Source organism: Puma concolor, chromosome A3 (genome assembly GCF_028749965.1).
Source record: "Puma concolor isolate L17-30 chromosome A3, mPumCon1.1.hap2, whole genome shotgun sequence".
In the NCBI taxonomy this organism is placed as follows: Eukaryota; Metazoa; Chordata; class Mammalia; order Carnivora; family Felidae; genus Puma; species Puma concolor.
In genome coordinates, this window is record NC_141669.1 from 136,583,295 (window position 1) to 136,607,530 (window position 24,236).

General features: G+C 53.6%; 1 protein-coding gene across 1 annotated transcript in view; it reads right to left on the reverse strand.

The window, feature by feature from the left end:
• Window positions 1–200: 200 nt before the first annotated feature.
• Window positions 201–24,236, reverse strand: part of APCDD1L (APC down-regulated 1 like) — a 56,142-nt gene continuing 32,106 nt past the window's right edge. Inside the window, exons 2-4 of the mRNA XM_086702577.1 lie at window positions 10,620–10,758; window positions 7,645–8,197; window positions 201–2,631 (exon numbers count right to left, since the gene is read on the reverse strand). Of these exons, the coding sequence (XP_086558703.1) occupies window positions 1,885–2,631; window positions 7,645–8,197; window positions 10,620–10,758 (1,439 nt within the window). The 3' untranslated portion in view covers window positions 201–1,884. The remainder of the gene's footprint in view (window positions 2,632–7,644; window positions 8,198–10,619; window positions 10,759–24,236) is intronic.

A 24,236-nucleotide genomic window follows, 5' to 3' on the forward strand; every position in this document is an offset into this window, starting at 1 on the left:
GGGGTAGGGCATGGTTGATTGTGATCGAGAGACAGAAGGAAGGCCCGTGCAGCCAGGATGTGGGGATGCACAGCCAGACCTTGCGGACATCAGTGACCGAGGAACTGGGACTTTATTCTGAGTGCACTGGAAGCTCCTGGAGAGTTTTTAACAGGGCAGGGCGGTAGCCTGAACCAAAGTAGCATGACAGAGAGCCAGAGTTCACCTCCACTGCGTTTATTCTCTTTCACACATTCTCTGGGAGACACTCACTTCGCTTCCTTTCTTTAGAACCATAATCCCCTTGGTTGACTTTAATAACCAGCAGGAACATTTTTCAGGCTGTTTAATTTTATTAAAAGATTCAAATTCGATGACAAATGGTGTCATGGTTGCCTCAAGCCTCGGAAACAAGACTTGCTCAGCCATGGACACATTATCGCCACCCACCCCCCTCCCCACGGGGAACCGCACCCCCCCACCCCGAGGCAGTCTGAGACCGTAAATAATCTTAATTACTTTTTGTACTTCGGTAAATACACCAGGAACTCTCCTAGCTTGGCGAGACCTACAGAGAATATTAACTTGGTGGGGTTCTTCTCTTTTGTATTTTTGTTGTTGCCGTTGTTGTTGTTGAAGAAGAATGGGTAGATAAGTCAGAGCAATTTCAGCGGGCTGATGGAACCCCACACAATCTCACGGAAGACAGGGGCTTGCTCTGAAAGCATCATTAGCCTCACAGACAATTGTTGTTCAAGATCTGTGATAAGAGCCAGAGATAGGAATGGGGGGGGGGAGGAAGGAGGGGGCACAGAGTCCCTGGAAACCCTTGAGCCCACCAGGATGCTAGTTAATTTCGCAGTAGACAGAGGAGGCCCTGGGAACACAGGCAGGGGCCTTGTGTCCTCCCCACCTTGATGACAGCACCCCCCCCTCCCCCCCCAGGCAGAGGAGGGCATCACACGGCGAGCAGGCTGCCTCCTTCTCCAGAAGTTGCCACGGAGCCCGGTGACCCTGACCTCTCCCTGGGATGGTCCCCAAAACACACTCGGAGGTTCCTCTCCCTCCTTGTCACTTAAGCACAGGGAGCCTTGAGAACAGAGGACGCCTGTGCGGGGCTAATTACAGAGCAGGCCGGTGTCACCGCGATCATTAGTATTAATTACTCTCCAAGGGCTGGAAACGCCGGGTTCCTCCAAAGACCTGCCCGCAGCAGCCAGCCTGGTGTGGGCGCGGGAGGCGCTCTTCTGGGCCCCGGGGAGCGCTGGCCCCGGAGGGCTGCGCAGTGTGGCCGGCTCGAGGCCCCGGCTGGCAGACGCAGGGGCAAGTGCAGGCAAGTGCCAGCAGTCAGGGCGCAAGACAGCCGAGGCGCCCCCAAGGAGACCAGCCCTCCTCCAGAAAGCTGCGGCGACGTACCCGAAAGCCCGAGGCAGCATCTTTAATTCACGGCTGCGGTTTGAGTTTGTCTCGCTAAATTCGGATTAATCGTCTTTAGACGACAAGCCGCGGGCCCCGCCGAGCAGCCCCGGCCCCGTGCGGACTGTCGCTCCCGGTCCCCCAAAAGGCCGAGGGCGGAGAGGGAGAAGGGGTGCTCTCCTCCACCCTCCCGGGAAACCCCGGAGCGAGCGCTCAGAAACGCGGGGCGGTTGACGCGGCCGCGCCCAGGTTCGTGGTCAGCGCTCGGGTCGAATTGCCCGCCGTGCTGTCCTGGGCTTTGCAGGTGCGCCTGGATTCGGGTGTTCAGCTCCCCCCCCCCCCCGCCCCAGGGGGCAGCGGGGCCGCGTCGCTCTCCACGGCGGAGACAGAGCCGAGCGGGGGACGGATGGATGGAGGGGTCGGTGCCCCGAGGGAGTCCCCCGGGGCGGCGAGGGGCCAGAGGAGCGGCCTGCAGGTCACACGTTAATTTCATAGCCACTCGAGGAGGGCCAGCCCTAGAGCAAGGGGCAGGGCGGGGAGAAGGGCCGCTCGGGGACGTGGCCCCCCGCCCCTGAGGTCGGGCTTCTGCAGCAGGGGCCCGGACACCCCGTCACAGAGCACCAGGGGCGCCTGGTAGGACGTGGGGCGCTTCTCCGGGGAGTCGGGACTCGACCCGTCCGTGGGCCTTTGTCCAATGAAGAGCAGGCTTTGCCCGAGGGGGTCTAGCTCCATCTTGAAAAGCTCGTACTCCACGTGGGGGAGCCTGATGCCCAGCGGCAGGCACCCGTTGGTGGCTGTGACGTCCCGCTCGGTCCCCAAGGACCAGGCCCCTGGGCCCCCGCAGCTGCTCGGCTCGGAGAAGTTGAGCATGGCCGTGGTGACCTGGTCCATGGGAGTCACCCGGGCCCGCGTGACCTGAAACGCCAGCTCGGTGCCCCCGAGGACCTTGTTGGACGGCGTGCCCCTGGTGTAACGGCCGGCTGCGTAGACGGTGAAGGTGGGCTGACGGCAGGCGGGGTCCGAGAAATGGTGGTAATACCCTTCCCAGGAGCGGTTGTGCCCGTGGAAGGTGAAGAGCCTGGTGAGGAACAGCACAGCGGGGCGCACCTCGCACCCGGGGCTGACCCAGCGGCCGCCCAGGCGCAGGGGCAGGGCCACCTGGGGGGGCAGCACGGGCGGGTGGTGCTCGTTGGAGCCGGCGATGAGGCTGCACGCGGGGCAGGGGCGAGCGTGGTGCTGGCAGAAGGCAAGGAGAACGGTGAGTGTCCGACGTGGACGGGGCGTCGGGGCGCACCCTGCACCGGGGCATCGCGGCCCCCCCCCCCCCCCCCCCCCCCCCCCCGTCACTCCCTGCCTCCCGTGCCAATGGCCACTTTGCCCTCCTCGGACCTCCGTAAGCTCCGCCCCCTCCTGGGCCTCCGCACCTGCTGCCCCTCCCCCCCTCCCCCTCCCCCCCCCCCCCCCCCCCCCGTGTTGGCCTGGCTGCCTGCTCCTTGTCCCCACCCCCCCCCCCCCCCCCCGAGTCTCGGCTCCGGGAGGCCTTAGCGACACTTTTGCAGATGGCAGACCTCTTCTCTCCACCCCTCCTCCTCCCCTCGCTGGATGGTAGGTCCCGAGAGCCCCGGAGGCCCCGCGGCTACTCTGTTCCCAGCTCCCTGCACAGGGCCGGGCTCACAGCAGCCACATACAGCGTGGGTGAATGAGCCAAAACAGAGTGGAGGTGCCTTACGCCCTGGGATTTGGAGGTTTTCGGTCCCACACCCCGCCTGCTTGGTCCTGAGAGTCGGCCATTCGAGTTTGTGGCCTTTCTCCTGGCTCACTGTTAACCCCCCTCCCAGCCCCCCCCCTCACTTTTGGGAGCTTCCTAAGTGCCAGGGTTGTGCAGGGCCCAGCTCGGGCAACCGCCACGTGTTCTGGCCGAAGCTGCTGGAGCTCCGGGAGCCCACGGCCCAGCCTGGACGTGGTGGAGACGGGCTGGACCGTGCCGTCTGGAGCCTCTTCCCCGTCCCTTCCAGACTGAAAACTTCACCCTCCTCGGAGCCGCACCCTCTCCACCTCGCGGTGGAGAAGAGGCACTCTTTTAGCTTCAAAAACGTCCCCCGGGAAGGTGGGCATCGTTCTCTCCCTCCCTTAGAATAAAGCACATGTGGCGACAGGGAGGCAGGGCCACGAAAATACTCCTGCCCGTTGCTCGGAGTCTCACCGAGGAGACCGTGGAACAGAGACGCCGCCCAAAGATGTTCGTTCTCGTGTTATTTATCATAGGGAGGACCTGTGGCCCACAGGGCGTCAGCCACCGCCACGGCCCCTGGTTGCCCCGGGCCGGGAGCTGCTTTCCTCCCTCTTTGGCCTTAAAGTTGTCCCTGCTTTACAGAGTCCCCGAGCTGGGCTTGCAGTAAAACCCGTCAACAGGAAACAGATGCCAAATCCACGTGTGGGGAAGGACTCAGGCTGCATTTTGGAGGAAAGAGGCTCAGTTGAGGCCAAAAAGGAACCAGATATAGACATCTTGGTGTGGGGTTTTTTGTGCATTTGTTTTCGTTTTGTTTTGTTTTGCTTTGGAAGGGAGCTGTTGCCCAGAATTTGATCCAGAGCATCATTCTCTAAGGTAAATGTCCTGGGAGCGACCGCTTGTCAAAGCAAGGCTTGACACTGGGGACTGGCAGACATCCCAGGAGGGAACCTCAGGCCAGGGGCACGGGCAGGACAGGCCAGGGAAAAGAGGGGGCATTTTTGAGAGCCCAGCTGGGAAGTCAGCTCCATTTTTTTTTTTTTTTTTTTTTTGTCTTGCAAACACACACACACACAATTTCCACCGATTGCTGCTGGGTGAGTTTTATGCCAAACAAGCGGCCTTCGGGAGTTCTCATTTAGAAAGAAAATACTGGATGATTAAGAACAGGGGTTTTTGTGTTTGTTTTTAGTTTTTTGCTTTTTTCATTTTCAGATCTGCCTCATTAGCAGCTTTTATTATTTGTGTCTATGATGGACCTCCACTTGCCTCGATTTCCATAATATGGAAACCTGCATTATTTTTGGCTTGGGGGATGTTGACGTGAGGGCAGAGGACGGGAAGGCACTTTGAAATGCCAGCGAATGGCTGCAGAAATGTGACGGACAGAAGTGAGCAAGCTGGGTATTTAGCTGCCGGGCCGGTTAATTGGAACGCTGGCTGATAAGGGTCGAATTTAGGCGTTTTAACCCACATTCGGACTGGTGTCACACTGATGGGGATTGACAGGGCAGGATGCATTACATCAAAATAACACCAGGGCTGTTCCCCACCCCCCCCCCCCCCCCGCTTCCCCCACTCCCTTCAAATCTTCTGCAGACAGGACACTGGGGATACTGTTTGGTAATTTGGGGCAACTGGTGTTCTGCATAACAAATCGAGAGGTAGTGAGCCTTTCAGGTGGGAGAGGAGAGAGGAGAGAGAACAGGCATTTCCTTCTCTGCTGCGCTTGAAGGGGAAGAAAAATGAAAAACCTTTGTGGTGTCATCCTGCAGAGGTCTGGAGTTGCACGTGTTAATACACAAGGCCCCAGCCAGCAGAATTCACTCTTGTGCGGAAGCCAAACTCTTACTGGTTCAAACCTGTTACATAAAGTTATCTCTCAAACAGCACATAACAGTTTCTAATTAACCCCCAGAGGTGACAGCAGGCTTAGATGATTTTGGTCGAGTGTTGGCTGATTGATTAGGATTCTACATCCAGGCAATGAATTTGGGGATCAAATTGGTTTTAAATTAACTTCTAAAAATGTTCATGTTTACCATCTGGTTTGGGTCATGGGCAAAGCTTGGGCCCCAGAGAGCATAAGGTAACGACTAATTCGTTCCTTGGGGGTTTATCTGCAGCATTTTCTTCTCTGAAATGATCTTTTTTTTTTTTTTTTTTTTTCCCAGGGAGGGGGCAGTTAGTGAGCGGATATTTAATTTAATGTCTGTGCATCTGGCACTGCTTGCCTGTGCCCACATTCCTGATCTGCTTCTCAGTCACCGTTCAGGTTGTATTGGCCACGCTGGCTGGTCAGGCAGCAGGACGGCAGGAGTCTGCGGCCCTAGAGTCCTGCCTGGGGAGACCTGAAAATTGTCATCTTCTGTGCCCCGGGGGTCCGTCCTCTCTGTATTCAGAGCCGTTTGCCCTCCTAATGAGGTAGTGGGCACCAGTAATCACCCCACTGCCAGAGCCTTCTCCTCTCTAAGTAGGATTAACGTCAGACCAGCCTAGAACATTGGCTGCCAAAAAGGGACTAATTTTGAGATCACGAAAAGAACTCGGGCTGATTTTCTGATTATGAGAACTTCTCACGCTTCTCTGCTGTCCGGATCCTGGCTTGGGAGGAGGTGGTGGGAGAGGAGAGGGGGGCAGCTGGGCTCATCCCTGGTGCCCTCCTTTGGGGTACTGGCAAGCAGCTGCTCCCAGAGATGAGAAATTGCCCATCTGGTTTAGTTCCGTGAGTGTTGAGTACACAGTAGGCACTCGATACATGCTGAATGATGCGAGCATTGCCTAAGAGCTCAAAGAACACTTGGTGGCAGAACTCCTGAACTCATCCATCCAATCTATTTGTTCCCAGTTCTGGGTTTTTTTTTTTTTTAAATGCTTATTAATTTATTTTGAGAGACAGAGAGTGGGTATGTAGGAGTGGGGAGAGGCAGAGGGAGAGGGGGAGACAGAATCTCAAGCAGGTTCTGAACTGTCAGCACAGAACCTGACACGGGGCTCGATCTCATGAAGCGTGAGATCATGGCCTGAGCCAAAATCAGGAGTCGGTCGCTTAATTGACCGAGCCACCCAGGCGTTCTCACTTTTGAAAGATATTTCTTGGGGACCTTGTATTGACATTCTCACCATGGCATCCTACCTTGGCTTCGCTTTCAATAAACCCTAATAAAAGTGAACTTTTCTGTAATTGTGAGTGTAGGCAGCAAACCCCTGTACCCCGGGACCTCTGACTTTGTTGCCGGCCTCCTGGTAACAGTGTTGCAGATCCTGGGAACATCGTTTACACCCAATTAGGGAGAATAAAGAATTCGCGTTCTTAGTATTCCCCGTGTTACAAATTAGTGCTTTAAGACTCGGGTAACTATTTTAGTAGAAGCGGTTTCCGTTTAAATTCTTTTGTATTTTATTTTATGCTTCTACAAACACTTTTCTGAGGGGGGGCGGTCCTTAGGCCTCACCAGCCCCACTGGAGAAGTCACGAGCCTCCCCGCGCCTTGCTGGCCAGGCTCTGCGTTCCGTGCCGAGAGTCCATTCTGCAAATGAAACTGAGATTCTTTCTGCCCGTGTGCTCAGCAGGCAAGAAAGGGCGACCGGGATCTGCCCCAAATGGGGGCGGTTTGTTTGTGGCCGCTTCATTTAAAAATGTACGTTAAGCACCTCAAGTGAAATTCACGCTGGAGTTGGGGTGGGGGAGGCGGGTGTCACAGGGCAGGTCCCTCGGTACTGCCATCTCCTGCCCAGAGTGGGGAGTCCACGGGCCATCTGGGAGCAGAACCCCAGGCCCCACCCCGGACCCACAGAACCTGACGCTGCATTCTCAGAAGGTGCCCAGACGATGCCGTCTCAAGTCGGCGTCGTGAGAACAGTCAGCCTCAGAAGGGCTGCTGCCCCTGACTTGAGTATGAACATCTCTGGCTCTAGGCCAACAGGGAGGTCCACGCGGCGCTTTAGAGCGCTGCCCTCCACAGGCTGTGTGGCTGTCCAGCAGAGCCCTGGAGAAGGGCTGACCTCTCCCTGGTTCCTTCACTAGCATTTAGTGGCCCCGACGGTACGCCAGACCCTGGGCCACGTGTGACGACACCGGAGTGGGACCCCACCCTTGCGGAACGTCTACTTCTAGAGGAGAAGGAGGCGAGTAACAAGTAAACCATGTAGCCCAGGGCAAGCTGAGTGCTGGAAAGTGTGCAGAGTGGGGATTGGAGGGCACATCTGATCTGAGAACTGAGAGAGGCCTGCCCAAGCCCACATGGCCAGCAGGGCAGAAGGGGACCCTCTGGGGCCCGCAAGAAGGATGTCAGGAGGGTCCGACACAGACAGGCTGAAAAGCGGTTCTTTTGGAAGAAGCCAGCCCCGTAAAGACCCGAGTAAAGGTGTCTCAGGCAGAGGGAACAGCATGTGCAGATGTCCTGAGGCACGCAGGCCAGAGTGGGGGTGCGGAGAGGGGCCTAGGCAGGGACCGGACCATAGAGGCCCTGCTGGGTTGGGGCTCAGTGCCCGCCCTTCCAGGGCCCCAGACTCACCAGGGCGCTCTGAAGCGGGCGCTGGTAGCCCGTGGGCCGGTAGTGCCTCCTTTCCACTGGGTCGGTGTGGACGTCCCCCAGGTATAGCTCGTCCACCAGCCGGGGCCCGGCCCGGGGCTGCAGCTGCACGCGGCGCTGCGTGCGGACCAGGCTGAGCTCGTGCATGGTGAAGCCCAGCGCCTCCGTGCAGTCCCGCTTGGCCCGGGCGCTCAGCAGCTCGTACAGTGCCCCGGGCAGCCAGGCCCGGGCCGGGGGCAGCCGCTGGGCACAGTCCTGGCCCGCCCAGGTCTGGTTGAGGCTCCTGGTGACGTCGAGCAGCGCACGGCGGCTGTGAAAGACGATGCCCACCTTGTGTAGCTGGTAGTCAGCCTCGGTGGCACCCCGGGTGACCCAGGAGGCCCGGCGCAGGCGGACCTTGCCCTTGATGAGCAAGGAGTGGGCGGGCTCCCGGCAGAAGGGGTCCCTGTAGTAGAATTGGTAGCCTCGGAAGAGACGGTTGGGGTAGAATGTGTAGGAACGGGTGAGGAACTCGGGTCCCGGGCGCACCTCGCAGCTGTCGGACAGAGACGGGGATCGGACAGAGCCGTGAGAACCAGCGCGTTGAGCTGAGCGCCTCCCTCGGGGCTGGGCTCCTGCAGCCTCAGTTTCCCTGCGTGGTCTCAGCCCCACCCTTGAGCCCAGCGGCCCGCCACGTCATGCCCTGTGGGGCCTCCTTCAGCGGACACCCTCCCTTGTGGCACGGGTCCCGGTGGGTCCTGTGGATCCCTACTGGCCCAAGAAGTGTGCAGGCCTTGCGGCCAGAGGACCCGGGCTCCAATCTCATTTCCGTCCCTCAGTGGCTGTGGGTAATGCCCCGCTCCTTCCTCTGTGACGTGGAGGCATCAGACTCACCGTCAGGGCCTCCGGGAAGCCTGAAGCACGGTGACAGTGCCTGGGGGGTGCTTGGGAAACAGAGGTTCCCTTGCACCGTTTGGGGAGCCCTGTGCTGTGAGCTGCAGGAGGCGGTGGCCTGTCCGTCCTTCCCCCACTGGCTCCCCGGCACCTGGCCCAGAGCCTGGCACCCCATGGCCCCTCCCTGGGGCCTCACTCAGTGAATCGTGACCGATGGGCACTTACATTCGGTCTCCCCTTCGCTAGGTTGAGTCCCCTGACCGAGTGTAATCCGTGTCGGTTCAGAGTTTGCTGTGGAGGGTTCAGATGGGGCGGATGTTGGATGAGTTCCAGGGGGAACAAAAGAGTAGGCAGGTACCCCCTTCGCATGGCTCACGCCATCTATGCTCTTATTTTCGCAAGAGCTTTCAGACCAAGGCCGATGGCGCAAAGGAAACATGTTCTTACCCAGCACGCAAACAGTTCCCTTTTCCTTTTCGGTCTTTCTGATTACGTGAAGGAGAAAGTCCCTGTTGGAGCTAACGTGTCTTTAACGCCAACCTCCCTTTTCTCCCAGAGAGAACAGACTCTGAGGCAGGCGACGAATCCAGTGAGGATTTAATTATGTTGTCTTGTTTTCATTGACTTTCTTTTTACAGTTGCCTCCTATTTATGGCAGGTGGCTGTGCTCTCCCTATCCACAGTGAGATTACGCTTCCGTTAAAAATAATTATAGTGCGTGGTAAATGTGTGCAGTTTACTGTATAGCAATTATACCTCAATAAAGCTGTAAAAAGAAATGAATATATTTAGGTAAACAAAAGCAAGCTGGTTTAAAGAAAAATGGTAAGGAGATGCCAGTACAGGAGGTAGTTAAAAACAGAGAGGGGTGACTCATCCACCTGAGGGTGGGCCACAGCCCTGTCCTCACCTGCATCCCAGTCGGGGCCGGAGGTGGGAGATTTGCCTAATGGGGTGCAGCAGGCCACAGCGGATAACTCAGTGGTTCCCAGACTCTGGATTGTTCCCGGCACTGCCCCCAGGAAGCAGCAAAGCCCGTCTAGAGGGCACGAAGAGGAACTTTCTAGGAAGAAAGTTCTAGAAGTTTCTAGAAGAACTGTCCTGGAATGCCGTTGTCTCAGGGCAGAAGCAGCCTGCAACCAGTTCTGATGTTCCCCACACCCCAGTTCTATCTCAGGGTGACCCGGGCCAGTGGCGCCCGGACCTCACCTGGGTTTTGGAGTCGGGACCGGGGCAGAGCCTGGGAGTGCATCCAAAGTGGCTTTACAGAGCTCATGTCCCCTCCCTCCACCCAGAGTGCTAACAGATGTTTGGCCGTCGGGTTTCTCCCTGACCCCACGAGGTGCGTGGGGGACGTGGAGAGCCCAGTCCCTGAGCCCGGAGCAGGACTGGCCCAAAAAGGGATGGCGGGGGAGGCAGGGATGTATTAGGTGGGGAGGAGGCCACTGCCTTCTCCCTCACCCAGGAGGGAGGACCGCAGAGTTCATGCCCCACTGATGAGGGCGGAGCACAAAGCCGGTTGCCCCAGAGCAGCAGACAGGGCCTCTGAAACGTCAGGCGAGACGGTCAAGGTAGAGAATTCAACAGACCCGAGGGACGCCTGGGCCCTCTCTCGCCTGCTGCTTCCTGCCTCAGGACTCTCAGCTGAATCTTACCACCTCTGAGAAGCCTTCCCTGACCACTCTCAAGAGAGCCCTCCCAGATCACTGGCTATCACATCCTTGGTCTCGTCACCTTCGTTACAGAGCTTAGCGCCGTCTCAAGTTTACGTCACTGATTTCTGTGTTAGCCATGTTCAGGCTGGTTCCCACCGTGGCTCCCCCAGACCTCGCGCGTAGGTGGCACTCGGTGAGGACTGCCTACCAGGCGCTCACATGGATTTCATTCACGCTGGGACGCGATGCCCAGCACGGCCCTGCCTACCAGGTTTGCTCTGTGGAGGGGGGCGGGCAAAGCCATGCGTTTGACAGCTGGTGAGCCTCTCGGACCACTGGACGAGTCGTGCCGCGTGGACGCTGAGGCGCAGGGAGGGTGAGGTCTCCCTGCCAGGGGCCTGCGATCAGGGAAAAATCTCAGGGTCTTACCCAGTGGAGACCCAGGGCCCATCGAGGCGTGGGGGCAGCAGTGCCGTGACGGGTGCTCTGTTGGGCAGGGGCCGTTGGCAGCGAGGCTCCCAGTGTAGATGGCTGTCCCCTCCCGTCCCGGTCGCCTCTGCCGTGTGGGCTGCAAAGCAGACGGACATAGGTTAGTGGTCCTGACTCCCTGCAGAGACTCTGCCCGCCCTGCCCGCCTCCCCAACCCATCCTGGGCCACAGCAGAGAGCCAGGCACAGTCTGGCTTTGGCCTCTCCCCAGGGTGCCCAGCTCCCCCTCAGCCGCACCCAAATCAAGGTGCCTAGAATCGGCCTCTGGACCCATCGTCTCCTGCATCTCAGACGTGACCGCCATGGAGTACTAGCCTCCCGGAGGGGGATTACCCCAGGTCCCAGCGCTGGAAAGTCTCTGAGAGTTGCTGCGCCACACCAGACTCCCAGGAGCCCAGATCTTCTAAAGACTCGCCGGGCGCTGCCCGGTCCACCGAAGAGCCCAGGTTCTCCTTGACCTCTGCCCCACGGAGCAGGCCAGAACGGCCACCTGCCTGTCGAGACCACTCGCATAACGGGCCCCCTCGGTGGGGCCCGTGTGTCGTCCGTCTGGGCGTCACGGGCCCCCCCGCCGGCGCCTGGCACATAGCGGGCGTCCGCAGGCCTGTGGTGGGTGCCCGGGCTGACGTGAAGAATCGGAGGCCCAGGCAGGACGGCCGTGAGCCGCGGGGGCCTCAGATCCTCCCGAGGGACCCCCACATGTGCTCATCTTATGGAGACAAGCCAGGCTTGGCCACGGAGCTGTTCAAAATCCCTCCTGCTTGCTGTCCTGAGGCGAGCGCCCCGGGGCCTTCAGCTGCCGAAGGGCAGCGGTTTCTCCAGAAACCGTCATCTCCACTCAGAGGGCCGGGCTTGACACAACGCAGATGGCGGGATGTGTGGGAAGCTGGGCGGTGAGCAGCGTCCAACTATTACGGCAACGGGCCGTGTCCGGGGGCGGCCGGCCTCGACCCGCTGGCCAGCTCCTGCGGCGGGGCTTTCCAACGGCACTTCCTCCCACCGAGCCTGGGGGCCACGCGATGGGGGGCCAGCGGGGGACCCGGGCCCTGACGGCCCAGGGGCCCCAGGAAGGCTCGATGGTGGAGTGGAAAAGCAGACGAAAGGTACATCCCGCCCCCTTCTCCTCTGCACACCACACCTTCCTGGCACCCCCCCCCCCAGGGCAGGCCTGGGGAGGCCTGAGGGTCCCACACCAGCCCCTTCGCAGCCGTCCGATGGGGCGCGTGACCCCCAAACTCTCTGCGCCCCCGCAGCGTCTCAGGAAAATGAGGCGGAGCAGATTCCTCACTTCCTGGAGGCCCCGGGGTCTCATTTGGAGACCCTTGGGATCCCCCGAGATCAGCTGAGAAAGCAGAGGTGACGCCCTGGTGACCACAGTCATGGCAGCCACAGTTTCTGTGAACCGAGTGTCACCCCCCCACGGGTTTTATTCGCTGCCTGACTTTTGTGACGGCCCTTGGAGGCGGGCGTCAGCATCAGCCTCCTCTTATGGGCAGAGAGACAGGCTGGGTGAGCTGGGCTTGGCTTGCACAGGGGCACGTGCTGCCCAAATGTGACAAAACCCAGGTGGTCAGACTGTGGCTGGCTGCTTTCACTATTGGCCGTCTTGCATCACAGGAAAGGAGAAAGGGGCTGTTTTCAAGACTCGGTGGGATGAATTTGCTGGATGGATGGATGGATGGATGGATGGATGGATGGATGGGTGGATGGGTGGATGGGTGGATAAAAACGCTGATGCCCCACTGCGTCCTTGCTATATTCCCAGTGTGTCCTATAGCTGGTTTATGGGTTTTAACCCACTAAATAGGAGGAATGAAAACAACCACCGTACCAACTGGGGCTGACATGGCCCCACATGGACACATGTGGCTGCTGGAGGGCTCTCAGGCCATACCAAGGGGAGTCTTGAAGAAGAAGCTTGTGGGGAGTTCCGTATTAACTTGGGCACATCTCGTTTCTTGCGGGGCGTGGGTGGGCGGGCACTGAAATTGGGCCACGTTGCCAGCGTGACCCTATCAGGAATCCTGAGCCAGGGTGCATGTCCGAGCCAGTACCTCCAACCTCCTCCTGCTCCCAAGAGCGGCCTCATCGGGGGACACGGGGGCCCCTGGATTCAGTCCTGCCGTTAATGCAAACATCACCAGCTTGAGCAAACCCTGTCTGAGAGTGCTGATTTGGAGACTGCGTGAAGCAGAGGGAAGAAAAGAACCGAAGGGGTCGGTGTTACCTGCCTGGCCGGAAAATCAAGCTTATGTCTCAGAGCACAACAGCGGACGGGCCCTGAAGGTTATGTTGGCATTGTCTCCACCAAGCTCTGTTTCTGGAGGAAACGTTTTCTGTTCAAAAGAAAACAAGCCTTTCCGCCCTGTACTCTCTGAAGGTACCGAGAAGAGATGGCCCTTGATGTTAAATTCTGTCCCGAGTCCTCAGAGGGTATATTCCCGCTGAGCGTGTTTTAGTTTGTCCTGTTTTCCTAGGAGAAATTAGGATCTAGGGAAGTAATGAAGTCCCAACTGTGTTCGGAGCAGACACACGCAAAACACGACACACAATCGGAGACCTTCGTGGCGAACCCACCAGAGTGGCGCATAAAACATCACCTCTTGGCCGTTTGCAAAGCTTCAATTTAAAGGTCGCAAACATGAAATCAACCAGTCACCGATGAATATATGGAGGGCTTTCTGTTGCAGCTTTTGAGGTAGCTTTTTGGTTTTTTTCTCCCCCCACCTCGTCTGCCCCCCCCCCCCCCGAAAAGTCTTAGGGAAAGAAACAGCTGAACGCAGATGGTGCCGTGGGTCGGTTGCACAACTTTTCGCAGGGACCTGATAGACCGAGTTCAATGCATGGGCCAAATTGATTTTTATCAACCATGGGTTTTTAATTAACAGTGGTGTCCACTTACCGCCATCCATTATTTACTGTTTACCCACTAATTAAAAATTATGCTGCCTTCGCACTCGTAAGAGCAGGGACATTTGAAATTAGATAGCATCGTTCAAATTACCTGCAGAATTACATCCAGAGCGCCCTATTGCTCAGACCAAGCTACTGGGGTTTAAAATATGATCTGCTCCGAGCTGATGTGCTGTCGTGAGTCAGAATGCCAGAAACAGCCTACAGAGGCCAACACCGTATGGAGCCTGCCGGGGGCCTTAAGGGGGGGCGGGAGGCTCGCTAAGCCTCTTCTGAACACACGTCTGCAGACCAGCTGCTCTGTCTGCATTAGGGTGGTGAGTCCTTCCAGCAGTCCCAGGGGAAGCAGCCTGTCAGTGTGCTGTACCCACCGGTCACATCTACAGACCCAGTGGTATAATCCGCACGACGACCCGTGACGTAGGTTCTGCCGATGCCCCCGTTTTGCAGATGAGGAAACAGGTTCGGAGAGGTAGAGGGACTTGATTGGTGTCACTTACCCCAGGCAGATGCTTCCTTCCCAATTAAAAAAAATAAATAGATTTTGGCGAAATACACCTAACATAAAACTCATCACTTTATTATTTTTTTTAAGTTTATTTATTTTAAGAGAGAGTGAGTGGGGGAGAGGAGCAGACAGAGAGGGAGAGAGAGAATCCCAAGCAGTCTCCCCACTGTCAGCGCCATGCCCAACCACAGGGTTCAGACTCACACACCATGAGATTGTGACCTGAGCCGAAACCAAGAGGCAGACACTTAACTGACTGAGCCACCCAGGCATCCCTAAAGCTCACCATTTTAGCCATTTCAATTTTTTTTTAATGTTTATTTATCTTTGAAGGAGAGAGAGCGAGCGGGGGAGGGGCAGAGAGAGTGGGAGACACAGAATCCGAAGCAGGCTCCAGGCCCCGAGCCGTCAGCACAGAGCCCGACGTGGGGCTCGAACTCACAGACCGTGAGATCATGACCCGAGCTGAAGTCAGACGCTCAACCGACTGAGCCACCCAGGCGCCCCAAAAGCTCCTCATTTTAGCCGTTTCAAAGTGTACAAGTAAACTCCAGTGGCATTTAGGTCAGTCACCATGCCGTGCAACCATTGCTGCTCTCTAGTTCCAGAATGTTCTTCTCACCCCAAAAAGAGGCCCTGTACACGTCAGTGAGGACTCTTCATTCCCTCCTCTCAAACCCTGGCAACCATTAATCTGCTTTCTGTCTCCACGGATTTGCCTATTTTGGGTATTTCATAGAAATGCTGTTAACAATCTGCGCCCTTTTCTCATCCGGTCTTCAGAGGACGTGGTTATATCCTCATTGTGCGGATGAAAATGAAGGCTTAGAGAACTTTCACACCCAGCTCCCCCGTCCGTGTTTTCTTTAAAGAGCACGATAAGAGTGGGCCTGAATGAAAAGGGGTGTGTAGCCAGATGAGTATCAGGTCTTCAGAGATCCTTCTTTTGGGGGCAAAAAGCAACAGAAAAGCAGTCTGTCTTCCTGTCCTAATTGGCTTGTTCTGAGGTTCTGGGAGGTGAGTCAGCTGATTCTGGGTGCGGCTATGAACATTTCTTACCCTCATGGTTGTGTGCTGATTTTAGAGGGTGTTAAAAAGCAGCCACGGGGCGCCTGGGTGGCTCAGTCGGTTAAGCGTCCAACTTCGGCTGAGATCGTGATCTCACGGTCCGTGAGTTCGAGCCCCGCGTCGGGCTCTGTGCTGACAGCTCAGAGCCTGGAGCCTGTTTCAGATTCTGTGTCTCCCTCTCTCTCTGACCCTCCCCCGTTCATGCTCTCTCACTGTCTCAAAAATACATAAATGTTAAAAAAATAATAATAATAATTAAAAAAAAAAAAGCAGCCACAGTTACCGTAGCAAACCCGTGCTGTGTGGTCCGCATTGCCGAGGACAAGACCGAATTTTAAAAGGGGGTTGGTCTGTGCTTGATTTTACAATATTAAGAAATGCTCAAAGTAAATAACATTTAATAAGTAAATGCATAAATGACTCACAGACAGCCCGAGGGAGGTGCACAAAACGAAGGGGGACAGACGTGAGGTTAACTCATCACTGCACCTCAGAAATGCAAAAGGACAGTGGCTGTGTGTCCTCGAGCTGCTCTGACAAGGGGCCACAAACAGGGTGACCCACCCAACACAACTTTATTCTGTCAGACCCTCAGACCACAAGTCTGCAGTCAAGGTGTGGGCAGGGCCATGCTCTGTCCGGAGGCTGGAGGGGAGGATCCTTCAGGCATCTTCTGGCCTCAGGTGGCTCCAGCTGTCCCTTGGCTTGTAGATACATCGCTTCAGTTTTCACCTCCATCTACACATGGGCTTCTCTCCTGTCTTTCCAGTGTCAGCCTACAGATGCCACCGTATTTCTCTTTTGGGCGTTCCTAGCAAAGAGGAGGGATGCAACTTTCCTGCCTCGGGGCTGTTGTACATGCTGTTCCTTAGCCGGAGCACTGTTCCATGTGCTTTGTGCTGGGTTCTCCCTCTGCAGTGAGGTCTGAGAGTACATGGCAATCCCCGGCAGGCTGATATCAAACACCCTGTTCTCCTCTTTTCCATTCCCTCTTTGTTTTGTGTGGTACTCTCTGCTCCTGGCAACTATTTACCCGCTTTCTGTTTATTTACTTTTATTTGTTGACTTTTCAATTTGAAATAATTTCAGCCTCACAAAAATGTTGCAAAAGCAGTAGAAAGTGCTAGCATACCCTCCCCCTAGTTCCCCAAATGTTAATATCACGCACATAGTTCTTGATCAAAACCAGGACGTTAATATTGATAACAATGTCAGGAACTAATCTACAAACCCTACGCACACTTCACTGACTGTCCCATCAGTGTCTCCTTTTTGGTCCAGGATCCGGTTCAGGATCACACATCACATTTATTTTTCACGCCTCTTGTGTCCTTTCATCGGAGACACTTCTTTGGTTTTTGTCTTTCACGACCTTGCTGGTTCTGAAGAGCGCTGGCCAGTATTTCGTAACGTGTTTCTCAGTTGAGGGTTGTCTGAAGTTTCTTCATGATTACATTCAGCCTATGTAGTTTTGGTCGGAATGCCATAGAGGTGATGTTGTGCGACTGCCAGCGCAACACCCCAGGAGACACCTGGTGTCACGTCAGTTTGTCCCAATGCCGGTGATGTTCACTTTGATTATTTGTTTAAGGAGCTGACCGCCAGGTTTCTTCACTGTTAAATTACTGCTTTTCTCTTTGTAGTTAATAATTACTGTATGGGCATATACTTAGAGATAATGTAAATATCTTGTTTTTCATTATACTTTAACCTCCACTAATTTCAGCATCCACTGATGACCACTGACGATTCTTGCCTACAACAATTATTCCTGTAGTGTTTTCCAAATGGGTATTCTCTAGTTCATCAAACCTTCTGAGTTTACTGATTGGAATCGTGCTGTATGGAAGCACTGTCTGTTCTCCCATTTACCTCTTTATTCAATTGTCGTTTGTATTAATATGAACCCGGATATATTGATTTTGTAGGTTACAATCCATTGCTATCATTATTCATGTTGTTGCTGAATTGTCCCTGATTTGGTCATTGGGAGATCCTTCAACTTAGCTCTTATGTAACTTTCTATAGGCCCTGGTCATTTTTGTGAGCACTTCCTCATTTTCTGGCACTGGAAGATCTTCCAGGCTCATTTTGTACTTTCCTTGCCCTTGCCCTGGAATCAACCATTTTTTCAAGGGATCCTGGCTCTTTTTTTTTTTTTTTTTTTTTTTTTTTTTTTTTTTTTTTTGGTGGATGGTGTTTAGAAACCAAGATCTGGACTCTGGGTGTGCTCATTGTTGCTGGGGTGTCACACAAGTTTCCTCAATTTTCTTTTCTTTTCTTTCTTTCTTTCTTTCTTTCTTTCTTTCTTTCTTTCTTATTCTTTCCTTCCTTCCTTCCTCCTCTTTTTATTTCTTTTTCTTTTCTTTTTCCTTCCTTCCTTCCTTCTCTTTTTATTTCTTTTTCCTTTCTCCTTCCTTCCTTCCTTCCTTCCTTCCTTCCTTCCTTCCTTCCTCTTTCTTTCTTTCTTTGTTTCTTTCTTTCTTCTTTCCTTCCTTCTCTCCTTCCTTCTCTTTTTCTTTATTCCTTTTTTTCCTTCCTTCCTTCCTTCCTTCCTTCCTTCCTTCCTTCCTCTTTCTTTCTTTCTTTGTTTCTTTCTTTCTTCTTTCCTTCCTTTTCTCCTTCCTTCTCTTTTTCTTTATTCCTTTTTTTCCTTCCTTCCTTCCTTCCTTCCTTCCTTCCTTCCTTCCTTCCTTCCCCTTCCTCCCTCTCTTTCTTTCTTTTCCTCATTTTTCTTTATTTTTCTTTCCTTCTTTCCCTTTCCTCTTTCTTTCTTTCTTTCTTTCTTTCTTTCTTTCTTTCTTTCTATTCTTTCCTTCCTTCCCTCCTTCCTTCCTTCCTCCTCTTTTTATTTCTTTTTCTTTTCTTTTTCCTTCCTTCCTTCCTTCTCTTTTTATTTCTTTTTCCTTTCTCCTTCCTTCCTTCCTTCCTTCCTTCCTCTTTCTTTCTTTCTTTGTTTCTTTCTTTCTTCTTTCTTTCCTTCTCTCCTTCCTTCTCTTTTTCTTTATTCCTTTTTTTCCTTCCTTCCTTCCTTCCTTCCTTCCTTCCTTCCTTCCCCTTCCTCCCTCTCTTTCTTTCTTTTCCTCATTTTTCTTTATTTTTCTTTTTTTCTTTCCCTTTCCTCTTTCTTTCTTTCTTTCTTTCTTTCTTTCTTTCTTTCTTTCTTTTTCTTCTTTCCTTCCTTCCCTCCTTCCTTCCTTCTCTTTTTCTTTATTTCTTTCTTTATCCTTCCTTCCTTCTTTCCTTCCCCTTCCTCCCGTTCTTTCTTCTCATTTTTCTTTCCTTCTTTCCCTTTCCTTTCTCTTTCTTTCTTTCTTTCTTTCTTTCTTTCTTTCTTTCTTTCTTTCTTTCTTTCTTTCTTTCTTTCTTTCTTTCTTTCTTTTGTCTTTCCACCTGCCTTCCCTTCTCTCCTTTCTTCCTTCCTATCTCTTACTGTCTAGTTTGTCCACTACATGAGAACAGGTCTTTATCTCTCTTGCTTACTGCTGACTCTTCAACACCTAGGGCAATGCCTGATGGATGCTCAATTCATATTTGTTGTCAAGACTTGAAAGGGCTTAGAACAATGCCTGCCCATAGTAAATGCTCAATAAATGTTAGCTATAATTGCTCCTTTAGTTGAATGAATGAATGACTTGTGCACCATAACACTGATGCACGTGAGCTCCCTGTTGACACTTCTCCCACACTTTGGGGTTTTCCCTCCTAAAAATCAGCTGGTGATTTCCATTACATGTGTGGCTGTTAGGATCAGGCTTGAACTGGAAGCAGAGAAAGAGAAGGATTATGGCTGTTGGGATCCCTAACAATGTGGCTAAAGGTGCAAGGGTGGTGGATAAGGGAGTTCCCAGTAGGCTGGGGGTCTTGGGTGATCCAAACAAGTAGAGAAGAAAGAGAATTAGGTGGAGAGACATTTAAGTGTGAGCATCAAATCCTGCTGAGAGCTTCGAGGACAGGCTGGATCCAACATCAAAACCTGAGGCCAGGTGCTTTGCTTTAAATCCTTTGATGTTGTTGTTGTTATTATGTGTGTGTGTGTTTCAATGTTTATGTTTTGAGAGAGTAGGTGAGAAAAAGAGAGAGAGAGGGAGGGCCAGAGAGAGAGGGAGAGAGAGAACCCCAAGCAGGCTCTGCACTTGTCACCATGCAGCCTGACACAGGGCTTGAACCCACGAATGTGAGATCAGGACCTGATCCAAGATCAAGAGTTGGGCACTTAACCCACTGAGCCACCCAGGTGCCCCAAAGCCTTTGTTGAACCTTGGAACCTACCCCAGCCAAACCAGGACCGCGATGCAGTTGTATACCTCCAGGAAAGGCTCTACCTGGCTCCATGGCACTACTCAATGGAAAGAGAGTATGAGCCACGAATGTTAGCCATGCACATGATTTTACATTTTCTAGTAGCCACATTGAAAAGGCTAAAAAGTAACAGGTAAATTAATTTTAATGATATTTTATTCAGCCCCAAATATTGTGTCTTCACATGTAATTAATATGAAAACTATTAATGAGATAGATGCTTTTTTTCCATAGAAGTCTTGGAAATCAGCTGTGTATTGACACTCATAAAACAACTCAGTTTAGAACTAGCTGCATTTCGGGGGCTCAGGGGCCACATGTGGCTGGTGGCTGCCATATGGGTGGCCTCGCTCTGGCTCAAGAGTGGAGTGTGTTTTACCTTTGCTTGTACTGGATGTTTTCAAGCTGGTTTCTGAAGACCACTAACGTTTTTTTCTAGGAGAAAAGGGGAGGCCCCGTGAGTGGAGCTCTAGCCTCCCCCCCCACCCCGCTTTAGCCCACGTAGCCCCTGGTTTATATATTGGGATGCTAATTAAGATCTGCTTTGGATAAAAGTGTTCTCTTGCTGAAAAAAAAAAGAAAAGAAAAGAAAAAAGAAAATTGGAAACCCTCTGGTTTATTTCAAAATCCTCAGCTTGAGGTAATTCACCTGGAATGTTTGGACTTGGAAGCTTATGCACATTTTCAATAAAAATCCCCACCCCCCCAAAATAAGCCCTCCTGATTAGAGGTGGCCGCTTTTTCCAAATGGACATGTGCTGGTGTGCAACGGTACCCAGCGGCTGCTTCGCCAACAAGCTTCAGAAACCGGCTGTTGCAATGACAGCCATCAGTGCGTTGCGACAGCAAGAGACGTGCTTTCCAATGAAGTCATCGCACAAAAGGCACGCAGACTTTCCATTCAAACTCCCCCGAGAAGGTTACGGATTGTCATGCTAGGACGGTACCAGCAAATCACAGAAATATGAAGACAAACGCTGAATTCTAAAGAGTCAAAACTTCCCCTCTGGTGTGGACGGCGGGGTCTTCGGATCCCTCATATGTCCCTCATTTGGCCATAATTGAAACTCATCATCCATCCAATCCGAGGCCTTTGTGTTCAAGGCCGAGTGTTGGGGATGGGGAGTTGGGGCCGGGGGAGTGGAGATGGGCTTTGTGCTCTTGGGAAACTCAGAAACGGCGTGCCCTAGAAAAAGGGCAGGCCGCTGCCCACTCCCCGCAGTGCCCAGGACTTTGAAGCGTGCCCTCCTCTGCTTGCTGAGCTCAGGGATTTGAAAGTCACCCTGAGGAATCCTGGAGGGACTGGGGGACGGGAGAAGCAGGTTCCGAGCTGGCGGGAAGGAAGAGGGCATCAGAGTCAGATGTCAGTGTGTTGAAGGGTAGTGGAGGGCACAGATGGGTCTGTTACTGTTCACTCCGTTCCCCACGAAAAGTCCTGGGGGTGGCCTGGACCATGGCGTCGGTGGAAAAGGTGGGTCTCACTTGGTGCCACCTGGAGGGGGCGATTGTTTTACGTTTGTGTTTCCAAAATTGAAAACATTTTGTAACGGGGAGCGGCTGGTCTCACAGACATTTCCCCGCCCCCCACCTCCCACCCCACAGCTCGTGTCCAGCATTTCCTGCTGAGGGAAAAGGAAATGTACAGCTCCAGGGATGGGAAAGGAATGGGGGGTTTGGGAAATGAGTCTGGCCCACCAGGCCCAGCTCGTCAGCCAGTGTTTTTTGTTTGTTTGTTTAGGAATGTTCCAGTACAAAAAACGGTTCACATCAAAACTCTCCCTTGGCCCCATGATCATGCTAATTACTCCTCATTCTGGCTGGGGCTTCCCCCCAGATGAAAACTGGAAAATTCCAGCCAAAGCCCAGCTGTTTCCAAGTAGTCAAGGCATTAGGGTGATTGATGGAAGTTTTTGACTTTCACCCAGATGTTCTGGTGTCTTAGAGACAAGGCCTCGTCAGCTCGACTCCAGTGCCCGTGTTCCCAGATCTGCATGTTGGTCCTTAGATGTTCCTAAATGATACCAAGTCCAGCGGGATGTCCTGGTGCCTGCCGTAGGGGTGCAGTTACCAGTCAGCATTTGCTCAACAGAACGTGTGTCCCATTGGACCGAATGTCCTCTCAGCGGAAGCCTGAAGCTTTCATTGTTCCACACAACAGGAGTTGGGTAAGATGATCACAAGGTTTTGACACATTCAATGAGAAAGAAGACGTGTGTGTGATCGCAGTGAAGACTCTGGAAGAAAGCAAAGCAAAAGGCATCTTCGAGCGGCACCTTGAGGAGCTTAACTCTTCACGGGGCCTTGAGAGATGGTTCCCCACCAGCTCTTCCGTGGAGGGGCCAAGAACGTTCTCGTCCCACAGAAACATTTAGGTCTTAAAGAGAGAAGGATGGAGGCCAATGGTTTCCGTTGAGTGTCTTTGGGTTTGAGAACTGCCGGGAGACGTGGGGGGTCACGGGGAGCAACCCGATGTTGGGGGAAGTATACCACTTGCTGGGCTGTTCTTGGGAGTCTCCACAAGGGGGCCCTCTTGAGCTTTGGTTGGGGCGGTTGGGCGCCCCGGGTGAAACCCGGCACCACCTCCAGCGACCGGCCTCCAGCCTGGGGTCACCAAGGCTCCCTGGTCCACCGGGACTTCCGTAAAGAGGGAGCCCATGGAAGGCCAGCTCTGGGCCCCAAGTTTTCTCCCACAGGGCATCATTTCTCCTCCCACAGAGAACGTATTTGGAGACCAAAGGGCACGGGTAATGGGGTCACCCAGCCTTGCCTTCTTTCAGAGAAGTTTGCAGCACGGAACAAACACTCCAACTGGAACCACAAGAAAGGGCATCTAGGAGGCTTCATAAACAACAAAACAAAACATCCTGGCTCCTTGAGTCTTTCCCTAAAGACACATATTGGGGGGGCCGGAGGGGGGGCTTTGGGTCAGCTACGACAGGAAGCACGGAGATTTTAAATGCAGGAAAATTATTGTAATTTAACAAATCAATTTTTCTTACATTGCGTTGAGATTAAGTCCGTGGTCTCTTCCATACATCGAAAATAACGAATTTCCCCAGAGGGCAGTTTTGTGGGAAAACCTCCATCATGCTTCGAAAAACCCATTTTGTTAGGAGTTACCAGATTTTATTTTAAGAGAAATGGTAATATTTAATTATGGCATTATTTTACCGTCCAGAAAATTAATGTGCTTTCAGAGTTTCAGGAGTAAGGCCCTGCTGTAAGTCCGAACCCTATTTTTAAATTACCATACAAATAGAATCCCAAAGACGCAAATATTGGCTTAAGTGTTGCAGACGAGGGCCAGGAAAATGCGTTGGCTTCCTAAATGTTAAATAAACAGGCTTGTAATTCTTGCCTTCCCCTGCGACCCTGGGCGGGGGGGCAGTCGCACGCTGGGGAGGCACCCGGGCTCACAGAGGGGACACAGCAGTGCAGACCGGATGGACACAGAGGATTCATCATCAATGTCCCTGGGACCATCCCGGGAATGAGCCCACATTTCTGTAAAGCTCCAGAGTCTGCAAAGCCCACGTTCACGTCTCTGCCCGGTCGCGCTAAAGCCTTTGGGATGGGAACTTGATCACCCCATCTTACAGACGGGGAAACAGAGGCTCAGGAAAGGAGCATCTGAGAGTGTCAGGCTTCGGTCACGTAAGTCGGTGGGTGGAAAGGCCCAATCTCCAAACCGGGTCTGTTCCCTGTAAATTCCAGTCTCCTTCCACCTACACACAGCCCCTAGTGTTTGCTCGACATTTATCGAGCACCTACTGTGTGCCTGGCACCAGGTGGAAAGATGCTTCTACAAGGGCTCAGGGTACCGCTCCAGGGCAACAGAACCTTGGAGATGTTCTGTGCGATGCTGACCCAGTTTGCCGAAGGGAAGAAAGGGGAGGGGCCGCCAGGAGGGGCCTTGCCGCCTACGTGCTCCTTGAGAGGAGCTGCTTGACAGGTGGACGAGAGCCATCACGGGCACTCGGGCAGAGGCTGTGAAGGTGGCAGGGAGGTGTGAAACAGCAGACAGTGTGAGGGAGACGTAATTAGTCCCTGTGACGGGCGGGCACAGGGCGAGGGTTGTCATGGGAGAGGGAGGGGGGCAGGAGGCACCAGCAGCTACGCAGGAGGCCCTGTTCGCCCCTTCAGGGGTCTGGAGTGTCCTTCAAACAGACGGAGCCATGCAGGGGCTGAGAGCGGGTGGGCGTTTTGAAAGGCAGGGCTGTGCCTACGTGGGTGACACTGGCCTTGATTCCGGGGGAGCATGATGGACAGCTCACGTCTGATTGGTTCCATGTCTGTTTTGATTTGGTTCAATAACTGACACATCAGGCCTGGGATTTCGTTGGTAGGAGGCTAAAGCATACAGGGATAGGTTGGGTTTTTTTTTAAACTAAGTGAAAATGAGAGAGAGAGAGAGAGAGAGAGAGAGAGAGAGAGAGAACGCAATCCAATTATAGGACAGTAGTGATCAGATATGGCCGAATTGCCATGGTGGCCGTTGGGGACCAACGCTCTAAGGCCTCCTGATTTCTGTGAAGGATGATCAATCTAGTGATGGGTGTTGGGTGGGGGTGGGGAAGGAAGGGCTTGAACCTGTGAGAGACCCCCTCGAATCCCAGGCACGGAGGTGAGGTGGGAGCAGACGTGTTGAAGGGCAAAGCCAGCCTGGCGCCGTTGAGATGTGGGGTGAGGGCGGGAGCAGAGGTGGCTTGGCTGTGTGGGTTCTCAGCCCGGAGACCGGGTAGGGGGGTGTTGGGTACCACTCCGTCG